General features: G+C 47.0%; 1 protein-coding gene across 8 annotated transcripts in view; it reads right to left on the bottom strand.

The window, feature by feature from the left end:
* Window positions 1-13,751, bottom strand: part of Ascc1 (activating signal cointegrator 1 complex subunit 1) — an 89,457-nt gene that overhangs the window by 49,346 nt on the left and 26,360 nt on the right. For all 8 annotated transcript variants that reach the window (XM_087597216.1, XM_087597217.1, XM_087597219.1 and 5 more), the window contains 1 exon segment: window positions 3,687-3,823. In XM_087597216.1, coding sequence (XP_087453342.1) covers window positions 3,687-3,823 — 137 coding nt within the window.

Raw genomic sequence — 13,751 nt, 5'->3', positions numbered from 1 at the left:
GGAGGACATGGCAGCCTGGTCTACATATGAGTGCCAGGACAGCCAGGGCTACAAAGAAGAAGGGAGGAAGGGGGAGGAGGGAGGATGGAAAGAAAAGGGAGAAGAGAAAAGGGAAGAGGGAAGAGGTATGATGGAGGAGGGAGAAGGGAGAAGGGAAGAGAAGAATGGAGAAGGAGGGAGGAGGGGAGAGGACAGAGAGGGAGAAGAAAAAGAGGAAGGTTAACTAGCCCCCAAACAAATCAATGTACTACAGAGTCTAATATGTAACACAGAGAAAAACTTTAGATCCTTGTTCCTTGTTCTACCCATCGAGTTAGGTGCCCATTCCTATAAGGCCATGTTAGAATAATATGGTGCCTGTATATAATGATGTGATTTACAAAAAGGGCTGTGTGAGCCCCACATGGGAATGAGCACACACATGCCATGGTGCTCGTGTGCAGACCAACCTTGTTTTCCACCCCATCTGAGGACCTCTCGTTCATCGCTGCATACTCTAGCTAGCTGCTCCGTGAGCTTCCTCTCAGGCTCCCATCTCACCACAGCGGTTCTGGGACTGCAGGTGTGTGCTGCTGCATCTGCCTTTGCATGGGTTCTGGGGGTACAAACTCAGCACTCCCTCCACTGAGCCACTGCAGGATGCAGAGGAAGCCCTGAGCTAACCAAGTGCTGAATGGATGCGTGCGACTGACGTGTCAAGGAGCCCAGTCCAAGGCAGTGAAAGAACCTTCCCTGGGTAAGGCTCTGAGGGATGCTAAGCTTTCTTCTGGACTGAATGGTGATGGTGTGTGCAGAAAATGTCTACTATAGCCCCTCCCCGCAGATGTTCATGGCCTGAAGACTGTTCCCCTATAAAGACTTGCTCCTAGCAAGACTGGCTAACCCTGCTTCCTTGCTCCACTGTATATCATAAGCCTGCCTTCCTGCTCATCTACATCATCTTCAGCTACATGCAACAGCCTCCCCACTCAACACCTAGAAAAAGCTCACTGAGCCTCCAGCCACTCTAGCTTCCCCTTCAGAGAGCCCAGCCCACCCAATCCCAGCTTTTTCTGTACATATGTCTGTCCTTTCTTTGTCTGTCTTCATTCCTGCATCACTCCTGGTCAGGGGGCCCAGACCCAAGCTGTGCTCAGGAACCTGTCTCCCTGCCCTGGGATGGAATTTTCTAAAAGCTATTTGGGGAGAGTTAGTTTTCAAAGTTCTCTTCGTCAGTCTTAAGTAAAAAGCAAGAAAGAATACTTCTGAGTCCTGACTTCAAAATGACCAAAACCAGAAGAAACAGCAGCTGTGCCAAAAGGGTCACGGCCATTTCTTCCCAATAAATATCCAAGGATATTGTCGAGCCAGTGCCATCAGGACATCCAAAGCAAAAGTCCTCCATACTTAGTGCCTCCCAAGCTCTGAGTCAGAGGCATTGCTGCAGGCTGTGAGTCACAGCATGGTGGTCAGGGACTGATCTCCGAGGCCTGGTTAGACAGACATGCTGTGCCGCCCTGCCACCTCACCTCACCAAACCTCATGTAAAGGAGAAAAACCATCTGTGAAAAATAAAGTGGAAATCATAAAGAAGGAAAGAGGGAGAGAGGGAGAGAGGGAGAGAGGGAGAGAGGGAGAGAGGGAGAGAGGGAGAAAGGGAGAGAGGGAGAGAGGGAGTCCTTTGAAATGATTCTTCCATATCAGATATATGTGTAAATTAATTTTTTACAATTAAAAAAAAAGTAAGTAACAAGTCAGCCTGCCCCAGGAGATTCCCTAAGTTGATTTTTTTTTCCTTTTTTTTTTTTTTTTTTTTTTTTTTTGAGATATGGAACTTGCCCAGAACTCTCTATGTAGGCCAGGCTAGCCTCGAACCCACAGCCTCTGCCTGCAGAGGCCTGGGATGACAGGTGTATACCACTACAGCTGGCTTGAGTTCTTAGTTACTAAAATAAAATACCTACATTTACTCTATTGCTGGTTTTGCTTGCTCTTTTGTGTTTTTGGGGGGGGGGGGGGCTGGTGGTTTGTGTTTTAGTTTTTGTTTGTTTTGTTTTGTTTCTTGGTTTGGGATTGTTTGCTTGCTTAAGACAGGTCTCATGAAGCTCACAATCCCTTTCAACAGCTTACACAGTCAGGGAAAACCTTGAACTCCTGATACCCCTGGCTCCATCTCCACGTCGTGGACTCGACAGGCACATGCTACCATAGCACACTAGGTGAGCCTCACATTGAAGGTGTTTCTGCCTTAACCTCCTAAGACTGCAAGTGTCCATGGCACACGCCTTCTTCCTCTTCCTCCTCCTCCTTTTCCTCTTCCTCTTCCTCATCTTCCTTTTCCTCCTCCTCCCCCTCCTCTCCCTCCTCACATTTTAATTTTAGGCAGGTACACACTAAGCTAAGGCTGAAGGATTTACCTGAGCCTCTGAATCTGAGACCAGCCTAGGCAACAGAAAATCCCAGCTACTCAAGAGGCTGAGGCAGCACAGTAAGACCATGCTATTCATAAGTAACCAGAAACAAAGGGGGTGGGGGGTGGAGTGGGAGGGAGACGCACTACATCCTCTTCACTAAGTAACGTCACAGTTAAGTACTGTCTGCACTACTGTGGCAGGCCTTCCTGGAGAACCAGCCCTATTCTCTTTCATGTCTGGGGTAGGGATCAGTTTAATTATACAGATGCAGTCAATCAAGTGAGAGTCCTTAAAGGCCAACAACTCGTTCCTGCTACAGTCACAGCGACAGGGACAACTGAATGTGCAGAAAAATTGCAATGCTAGAATTAGAGGCAGGGAAAAGAAGCTACTAGCTAAGGATTGTGAGAGACCTGTAAAAACTGGGCTTTAAAGGCAAGAAAATAGAGAATTTTCCTGAAAACTGGAAGGGATCACAGCTCTGCCAATCCTCTGATTTCAGTCCAGTGACGCAGACCAGAGACACAGCTCCGCAGGTAAAGGTAGTGGGCGGCCATGTGTGGACCTGAGTTTGATCCCTGGAAGATCTGACACGTGGCAGAAGGGAAGAACTGACCCCTGCAAGCTGTCCTCAGACCTCCGCATGTGTGTCGCAGTGTGGGTATGTATTTGTACCTTATAAACAAATAAGCAAACAACAAACCTCTCTTATCTTCCAGCTCGCTCATCTACACACAAGACTGTGATACTGAAAAGACCACGGCCTGGGCTAACCTGCCTCCCACTCCTGACCACAGATGGTAAGCCAGATATTCTTTTAAGTGTGTTGTTTAAGCCACTCAAGTTGAAGCAATATGCTACTCTGGATCAAACAACTGTTCAAGAACAATGTTTGCCTATCAGTTAGTACAACTTAAAAATCGTAAATGCATGCTTTAAGTCCATTTTTAAATGGTGACAGTCCAACGTTAAGTACTACAAACAGTAGTATGAACAAATCAGGGATGGAGGGGTGGCTCAGCAGTTAAGAACACTTGTTCTTGCAGAGCACAGGACCAAGCTTTGTTTCCCAACACCTACATGGTGGCTCATGACTGTCTGTCACTCCAATCCCAGGCAATCTGACACCTTTCTGACCTCTGTAGGCACGAGGCACATACAAGGTACACATGCATGCAAGTGAAACACTCGCCTGATTCCCATCATCCATCTCTCTCATCCACAACCAAGTCTGTGATTTGGAAAAGCCCCCAGCCTGGGCTGACCTCCTCCCCACTGCTGCCCGTTACTTACTTAATGAATTCCTCCTTACAGCGCTGCAGGATCTCACAGGTCTGCTGGATCTCTTGTTCACTTAGGAGTACCAACATGCCAATAGTTAGGTGAAGCTTTTTGGGATTCTGAAAAATGGTGCTGTCAACCCCACGATCCTGTCATCAGGGGAAGAGAACAAGAACTCAGCTCAAATGGAAGCAAATGGCAAGAATAACCATGGCAAAGCTGGGAGGTGGCGCAGGTCTGTAAGCCCGGCTTTCAGGACCTGTAAGCACGGGTCTGAGCTCCAAGGCTGCCGGGTCTACAGAGGAAGTTCTGAGCCAGCTAGAGCTACACAGTGAGACTCCTCTCAAAACCAAACAAAAATGTTTAACCTGCAATTCCAGCACCAGGAAGGCTGAGGCAGGAGGATCACTGCAACTCCTAGGACAGCCTGGATATGTAGTGAAACATACCTCACAAAACCAAACAACCAATCAGCCAACAAACAAAAGCAAATGGCTGGAGAGGTGACTCAGTGGTTAACAGCACCCAGTTGCTCTTCTCAAGGACCTAATTCCAGTCCCCAGGGTGCACTAGCTGTACCTCCAGTCTCGGGGGATCTAAAACCCTCTTCTGCACTCCATGGCACCATACACATGTGATACACAACATATATGAGGCAAAACACCCATACACATAAGTAAGTAAATAAATAAAATGTTCAAATCCGTGTGTGTGTGTGTGTATCCAATAATACACATATACATGTTCATATATACCCAATGATATACATGACAAATAAAATAAATAAATGTCAAATGCATATATTCTGGCATGGTAAGACATGCTTTTAGTTCCAGTACTGGGGAGGACAGGCAGGTGAATCTCATTTTGAGGCCAGCCTATTCTACATAGCAAGTTCCAGGCCAGCCACGGCCACAAAGTGAGACTGTCTCAAAACACAAAACAAAACGCATAAGTAAGTGTCATGACTATAACTGAGGACAGGAAGATAAACCTATGTAACAGGCAATGTCTACACATGGGAAGAGCACAGGTGAAGCCTAGCTGTGCATAAAAATTAATTCAAAATGGAACAGTGACTTACACATAAAGTTAAGCCACAAATCTTTAAAAAAATAAGTAATCACAAATGTAATATAGTGGTAAGAAAGTGAAGGGAAATCAAGCACAGCGGCGAACCTGTGAGTCCCGCACTGAGGCAGGAGGATCAGAAGTTCAAGGTCAGCCTAGGCTACACAGTGAGGCAAAGAGAACCAAAAAAGGAGGTGGGGATAGAGGGAGAGAGAGGGGAGGGGAGGGGAGGGGAGGGGAGGGGAGGGGAGGGGAAGGGAGGGGAGAGGGAGAAGTGACAGGAAGAGGGAAAGGAGGGAAGAAGAGGGGAGAGAAGAGTGAGAGGGAGGAGAGGAAAGGATAGGGAGAGAGGGAGGAAAGCAAAGGGGAGCAAAGGAGGAGAAAGTGGGGATCCAGAGAATGCAGGAAGGAAGACAGCTTACAGAACAGACATGTCTGCATTATTTGTTAAAGACAAAATATCCAAAATATATAATCACTCGTGCAACTCAAAAACAAAAACACAACCCAATCTTCAAAATAGAGATTCAGGTGATATCCTCCCAAAGAAGAAACGCAAACAACTGTAATTACAATGCACAAGGCTCTTCAGCATCATTAATAATTTAGGGAAATTCAGAGCAAGCCACAATGAGGTACTAACTCTCAAAATAATAAAGAGGGGAAAAACTACTGACAAGGTTGCCAGAAATTGCAACCTCAGACAATGCCAGGAAAGGAAAGTAGTCCAGTGCAGCCACTGTGAAAGCTTGCTGGCACAGACAAAAAGTCAAAGACAGAATTTCTACACAACCAACTGCACTCCAGGTACACGCCCAGGGAAGCGAAAACAGACCCACTCAGAAACATGTATATACACATCCCTCAAAGTGCTATTCACTAGCCCAAACGTGGATCAAAAACAGTAAAGACACTGTGCTAGCCCTGCACACAACAACAGCATAAGCAGGAGCCAAGTGCCCAAAACATGACTGTCGAATCAAACAAGGACCAGAGGGGATATATTATTATTTATATGAGGCATCCAGAGTTTGGAGATCAGAAAACAAATTGGCTGCTAGGGATAGAGGTACCAGGAAGGAACTGTGAATGGGCTTGAGTGAACTGTGAAAGGAACTGTGAGTTCCTTTTGGAAGGATAAAATGTTGTGGACGACACACAGCAGGTACTTGTGCACTGTCAACATATTTAACGCTACTGAACCACTCATTTTAAGATGGTTATTTGATGGGCTTAAGACAGGGACTTAGAGGAGGCTTTTGCTATAAAGCACCGACTCTTCACTTGGCCTTGACTACGTGAGTGGCTAACTCAGGATAAATGCTCACAGCTCTGACTTCATGTTGCACCTTTCCTTTGAAAACTGGAGGTCAGATTCCTGCTCAGTTCTGCATGAGAATCACTTAAGGGATGTCCACCTAAAGCCAGTCATCCTCCTCCACCCTGACTGAAGACACCAAGGTAAGAGGAACAAAAGTTTTCCAGAGTCGCCAGGACAACTGCAGGTCCCTGGGATGGCAGTCAGAATAGTGTCACTTACAGACAGATCATCTCAAAACGAGTTCTCCACCCATACGCCAAGCAGGACCAAAACGGCTGTCCAAGCAATAAAACTCCAGAGTCCGACAGAAGCAGACGTGGTTTGACCGCAGCCGTTTAGCTATGCGTGCCTTGTGCCCATACCCGAGCTCCTCCCCTGTAATATGTGAATCCAGGACTCCTGTTGTACCTGCCAAGGTGGGCCGAGGAGGCCTGATGCCTGTTTCCTATGTAGTTACAGTGAATAAACTCTTTTTTTTTGGCCTTTTATCACTACATTTTCTGTAGTGGCTAGAGATGTATTAGGACTCCCAGGTGTCGGGCTTCTATGGCTGAAATCTTCAATATTTTATGTATTAGGAGCTTGGGGGCAATACTTGGTGGTAGAGCATGAGTAGGTGGCCCTGGTTTTAATCATCATACTCTAAAGGAATAAAAACATGGCAGCCCAATAAAACAAGAGTTCTCAGGAAAGGGAGAATGCAGTATTAAGCTTTTTTGTCCGTGTATGTGCATGAGCTTATGTACATCCATGTATGCTACCTGCATAGAGCAGAGGTGGCAGGTTCCATGAACTGCAGTTCAGAGGGTGCTACATCCCCTCGAGCTGAAGCTGCAGGTGATTGTGAGCTGCCTGGTGTGAGAACAGGGCTGAGGCCCTCTTCACAGTGCATGGCCCGCTCTTAGCCACTGAGCCATCTCCAGCCCAGAGTGCACAATACTTTCAATGCTGGTTTGACAAACTCTTTCTGTGCTGGGTGTGGCAATGCATGTAATTCCTCAACTGGGGGGTGAAGACAGAAAGATGAGGAGGAGTTCAAGGCCAGCCCAGGCTAAATGATATCCTGTTTCCAAAAATGAAGACTATCCCTTCAGGGTTGGCCATCAGCTTTGATAATTTCATGGCAACTGAGTCCCTCCTGAGCTCCCCCGAGAACAACTTTCCCAAGAGACTTCCCTCCCAACAACGGACTCTATAAAATGTGGAGGGCTTAGCTTGGGTGTGCTGGAGCACATCTGTAACTACAGCGACTGGAAAACTTAGGCAGGAGGATCTGGAGTGTGGGAGCAACCGGAGCTGTAGAGTAATCTCCAGATCAGGAAGAGCTATAGAGTGAGACCCTGCCTCCCATAAAACAAAGCATTCGGACTCTTTCAATCCTAACGGACACTGCAGTCTTCTCACATAACAATGCTTGGCACTGAGGTCCAAACCTGGTAGAGTATTGCCCAGCAACGCTCCATTGAGCCTCCAGAAGTGCTAAGGAATAGGTTCTGCCAAGCAGAGGACCAAGGACGACTGAACAGTGGATGTGGACACCTGTGGCCACACACACGCAGACACCGTGCCTGCACACAAGACAGTGGCCCTTCCCTGGCACTGCTTACATGTCCATTCCTTCGCCTCTGAGAACCACAGGTTAAAACCCAGTGGTGCAGGGTTGGGGATTTAGCTCAGTGGTTAGAGCGCTTGCCTAGGAAGCGCAAGGCCCTGGGTTCGGTCCCCAACTCCGAAAAAAAGAACCAAAAAAAAAAAAACCAGTGGTGCTTAGAATAATTATGCTGGGTAGCCAATGGGCTCCCCTTATTTTCACAATGTTTTTATCTCCTCAAAACACTCCATACACGTTAAGTGATCACTTCTGTCCTCGCAGGCAAGCTCTGGTGTGACTTCTGACACGGGATTTGCCTATCTGCACACACATAAAAGAAACCATGCAATAGACACCTCAGTGGCTCACTCGGGAGAATGTCTTCCAGGTTGACCATGTCTAGTGTACCACACACGCACATGCACACAAGACTCTCCTCTAAATAGGAGAGAAGCAGGAGGAACTCTAGTTTAGAATTTTAAGTTTTCTAATCAGATCGCTAGTCTAAATAAGGTACCCCAAAGAAATACATTTCCCGCACGCAGTGTGCACCCTGTCCGTGGCTTGCCTCGTTCTGCCTTGGCAGCAGTAGTTAACAGATTACCCACTTTCTAGGTGTTAATGGAGCTGGGGCTATTTTTGTATCTGATGAAGGAGTTTTATTATTCTACCCATCAACCCAAATTGCCTCATTTAATTAAAGCGGTGATATTAAGGAACAAGCAGCTTTAAAGCAGGCCATGGCAGCACCGCCTGTAATGTTAGCCTCCTGAAATGCTGAGGCAGGAGCCATGAGCTTAAGGTCAGCCTGGGCTACACCGTAAAACTGTCTCAAAGTAAAAGTGATCATCTTTAAACTGCCAAGGCAGTCATCAAGTGCAAGGCATGCCATCCGACTGTCCTAGTGCAGGGTCTCACCTGCCATATTAGGAAAGGTATATGATGTTCCCTATGTGACTCCACTATGCACAACACCCCCCGCCCCCGCACCAAACACACACAACTGGGGACCGTGTCCCAAACAAGTCAGACAGTTCCTACAAATACGTGCAACCCCAACAGCAAGGGCGGTGGAAACAGAAGGATCTGCTGAGATTTGCTACTTCTAGCCTAGCAGAAACTCAAGCCCCAGGTTCAGGATGAGACCCTGCCTGTTTCACAGCAGCAGTCAGAGAAGGACGCAAAGGGACACCTGACACCCTCTACTGAGGACACCTGACATCACAGGCGCATGCACACACACAGATACAGAAACGCAAATGAATAATTAAAAGTGAATCTTCAAAAACCTTAGAGAAAAATACCATCAAATAGACAAAAGACATAAACAGACATTTCTCCCCCTCCCCCCTCCCTGCAAATATTCAATGATGTGCAATTTTACTCATTGGGAAGAAGGTAAGTCCACCTCTGACCACCCTGGCATTCAGGGCCTACATCCCACCAGTGTCACCATTGTGACCAAAGGACAAGCTGAAGGAGACACTGGAGGAAAAAGGGCAAGGTGACAATGATCTGCACGGTTGTCTGCTGAGCCTGAACATCCTGCACAGAGATGAGAAGGTACCCAGAACGAGGGAGAAGAGCCTATGCTGGCAAGGTGGGAACAGAGCTCCCAGACAATGGAGGTGTCAAAGCAGACCAGGCCCAGAGGGTGCAGGTGCCAGAAAACTCTGTGTGTGTGTGTGTGTGTGTGTGTGTGTGTGTGTGTGTGTGGGTGTGTGTGTCTGAAAGAGAGAACGTGTACATCTGACTATTTTTATCAAATTGTATAAGAACACATGATTTTGTTTTACTTTTTAAAAGCTAAGTTGTTCACATGCATTTAGTTGTATCTGCAGAGAAGGAGCGTGTATAACAGAAGGCCTCCCAGCTAGACTGACATTGGGAAACACCTCTTTCTGTTATCTGTCAGACTTCTTCTTGGCTCCCAGGAGGATTCCCTGCCCCTGACACATGAAGGCATCTTAGCATGCACCTTGTGGAAGGAAAATTAAAATTCCTTTTATGTCCTCCCATCCATCTCCCCTCCTTTAAGACCAGAGACCCAATGGGACCTCATCACCGAAAACTGATTTTGCCAGTATGTCAGTATAAAGTCCAACCAACTCCAGTTCCAGGAAGAAAACCACAAAGTCCACTTGAGCAAACCTCCTATGGCAACCACCACCACCACCAACACCCACCTTAGTAACAGCCAGTCAGGCTACAACAGCAGGGTCAAGCTGTGTATAGACAACCTAAGACATCCGGCAGAAAACGGATAACCTAGCCTTCCTGTGTGTCAGGTGTTTGTCAGGTATTTGCTTCCTGCAGTTTACAACAAAAATGCAGTTTTTAAAATACTAACTTGCTGACCCGTATGGAAATTCTCCTAGCTTGCTGTAAGCACAATAAATGCCCCACACTCCTGGACTCAAGGCTCTCACTTCTGGTCTGCTGCAATGGTGATGGTGAGAGGCCTTGCTCGTGAGCTTGTAATAAAGGCCCTTATGTGTGTGTATCAGACTTGGCTGCTCAGTGGTCTTTGGGATCCCTACAACTTGGCATAACATCGGGAGATCTGGATTTGTACGTGACGTCAACGAGAAGGTGTCCCTCAATGGACAGTGTTTCTTTCTGAGACATTTGAACGTCACATTAGTAGTTCTGTGTTACCAACATCACTGGGAGTCTCAACCAGCCCATAGAAAGCTGTCAGACTGCATCTTTAAAGTAAACTGCTGACCCTCGCTCTAACTTCCCCTATTCAGAGCATCAGGTCATAATATAATACTACAGATTTTACCCAGCGGCATTCGATTTTGTAGTCCATACTGTATAAACCACTCCATGGAATGGTGAAGGGGAAGATTTTTTGTTTGTTTGTTTTTGTTTTTTTTGTTTTTGGAAGCTCTGCTTTTGTATTGTTTTATTTTACATTTTACTGATTCTTTGAGTTTCATATCATGGACCCCAGTCCACTTATCTCCCCATCCCTTTGTACCCACCCTCCACACTTGTTACCTACCTCATAAAATAAGAAATTAAAACAAAACAAAACAAAAAATCTCCTCATGGAAGCTATAGTGTGTCACAGTGTTCCCATAATACACCTTTTGTGCACACATTTTTACTAGCACTTGTTCACTGCCAATGAGTCATTGGTCTGGTTCAAGGCCTCTGGCTCTTGCTACACTATCAATATTAGACCCTCACTGGGACTCCTCTCAGATATCCTGCTGTTGCCCTGTGTTGTGGAGATCCTGCAGCTATTGATCTAAAGGACTGGTCCCTTCACCTGCTCAGCAGTAGATGTTGGGGTGGACCAACTCAAAACCCCAGATCTGGGCCTGTGTGGTATCGGAGTTGGTTACCCGCACCACCAGGGTAGCACTGCCTGGTTAGCACACCCAGTGTAGCAGCCTGTGAGGGGCAGGGCCAGCTCTCCACATACTGCAAGTCATGATGAGGTGTGAAGGGGCAGGGAAGAGGAAAGTGTACATTGCAGATATGAGGGAGGCACCTGTTAGAGTCCAGAGCAGAGAAAGTAGTAGACTGGCCAGGGCTGTCTGCAAGAGAGGGAGAACAGCCAGGGACACAGAGTAGAGAAATAGAACACGTGAGAGAAGCGGGAACAGGACAGAGAGAGCCAACTTGTGGAGAATAGCAGGATAACAGAAAGCAGCTGAGGGGAGGGAAGCCCATGAGTTAGAGGGATTTTAGTTAGGGTTGGGGAGGAGGTGATGTCGCCTTCTAAGACAGACACTACTCAGGACTTGGACTTTGAAATGTGTAACAGGTACTTCTGCTGGGGGTGGGAGGGCACCTGGAGGCCAGCATGTACTTTGATATGCTAATAGGCAGCACAGGTACATCTGTCCCTTCTGCCAAAGGAAAGGGAAATTTTTTTGGTAGAAGAGAACCAGTTTCACAAGTTCCTGAAAAATGCTGGCTTTTATCTAACAGCCAGAAACCCTCCTAACACCCAGGTTGAGCTCACTGGACTGTCTTTTGGAATTTGGGGAATTGGAGTTTCCTTTGTATCTACACATACATGAAGAAGTTTGAGAGTTGTTGTGCATGGCTAACCACTGTCTGCCCATGTCCTGAGTCAAAAACCCTGACTGCAGGCTGCAGAGATGGCTCAGTGGTTAAAAGCAGTGGCTGCTCTTCCAGAGGTCCTGAGTTCAATTCCCAGCAACCACATGGTGGCTCACAACCATCTGTAATGGGATCTGATGCCCTCTTCTGGTGTGTCAACGACAGCATGGTTCATATACATAAAATAAATAAATAAATAAATAAATAAATAAATAAATAAATAAATAAATAAATCTTAAAAGAAAAAAAAACCTGACTGCATATGAAAAATCAGAGGCAGTCTGTGAGAGAAAAAGAGAAAGAAAAAAAGAAGGGGGTGGGGGCAGGAACTGAAGTCACAGGGCTACCTTCTGGAGAAAGGGAACCGGAGGAGGTAGCACAGCAGTATCAAAAGCTTTCCAACCCTCTCAGCTCCCTCCCCTATCTCTCCCCACAGGAGCAACACCCACTCCAGTAACAGAGAGTACCTCCAAAGTAGGAGCACGCTTGTGTGAGGTCAGGAGCGCAGAGGGGCATAAATAAGATGTATATGTGGGTCAAGAGAGCCCACACGCCGAGAAAAACAGCTGGTCTCAGTGTGCTCTGGGTGTCTCCAAGCCAGCTCCCACTGAGACCCAGCCACCCCCAGGAAACATACAAAAGGCACCAGATCCTTGCCCCTCCCCAGGAAAGGGCTCAACTTCATGAGCAGTTTCACCTTCTTATATACTCCTGCATCCAGCTGTTAACAGACAGAATTGTGAGTAATGGCAGCTTCTAAGACAGATACCACTCCAGGACTGAGGACAGGAGGAATCAAGCCAGTATGGCCATTGTACTGTGTTTTTGCCTGTTATCCTGCTAAAAATAAACCCTGCCTGCTGATCACTCCATCCGGAGCCCTGGTGTGAATTCTCCTTCAAGAACTCTAGAACCGGGGCTGGGGGTTTAGCTCAGTGGTAGAGCGCTTACCTAGGAAGCGCAAGGCCCTGGGTTTGGTCCCCAGCTCCAAAAAAAGAACCAAAAAAAAAAAAAAAAAAAAAAAAAAAAAAAAAAAACTCTAGAACCGAGAGTGAGAGGGAAAGGGAATCAGAGAAAATCAGTCTCCCTGCCCTAGAGGCAAGGCCCTCTGGCAACCACAGGTCACCCCTTGGTCTTGGTGGAGAGCAGAGCTAGAGTCACCTCCTTGCTGTCCCTCTCCCTGGGAAGCACAGTCCTGGGGAAGCTTGTTTATCCACACACAGTCACTGCATTTCTTGTGTCTTTGTGATAAGGGTGGAGGGAACACTTAAGCAGGAGCTCTGATGGGGAGGGGAGGGCCCTATGGTTGTTTTTCATTGCTAGTATCTCTCAGCGGTGTTCATGGGTTATCCCCAGGCCCGTGGGCACTGTCAGACTGGTTTCCATGGAGATAAGGTACTGTGTCCCATGAGACTAGGCCTGCCACCATGGGGACAGGTCAGCCACACAGGGCCTGTGCCTCCCATGCTGGCAGCAGCACTGCTGATTCCTATATTGCTACCCCGCTCTGGCTCTACAGTGTCTTGCAGAATCTTGGATCATTAAAGATAAATACAGTTTCAAAAAATAAGACAAATAAGTGCTAATTAAGACTGTACTGAATCCTACTTCTCATCTACCGAGTGACAAGTCAGAAGCCTGACAGTCCATCTGTAGTACAGACTGAAGTCTTCCATATGTTGCCAGCAGAAATGCAAAATGTCCTGCAATCCCAGCACTTGTGGGGCAAAGAGAGAGAGAGAGAGATTAGGAGTTCAGTGTCAGCCTGGGCTCCTCAGTCTCCAAGGTTAAGGACTGAACTGTGTCATCCTCCTCCCCCTCACCCTATGTCAAAGTGCTCACTCCCAGGGGAGAAGGGACCTTGAAGCAGATCAAGTGACCTTGTATCATCGGGTAGAGCTCTAATCCAACACAGCTGGCATCTACACAAAGAAAACTAAAATGGCAGTAAAATACACTAGGAATTCCTGTGCCCCATGAGGACACAGAGAGAAGTCATCTGCCTTCCAGC

The sequence above is a fragment of the Rattus norvegicus genome, chromosome 20 (genome assembly GCF_021556685.1).
Source record: "Rattus norvegicus strain SHRSP/BbbUtx chromosome 20, alternate assembly SHRSP_T2T, whole genome shotgun sequence".
NCBI lineage: Eukaryota > Metazoa > Chordata > Mammalia > Rodentia > Muridae > Rattus > Rattus norvegicus.
The sequence above is the reverse complement of the archived record's forward strand: the minus strand, read 5'-3'. Positions and strand labels throughout refer to the sequence as shown.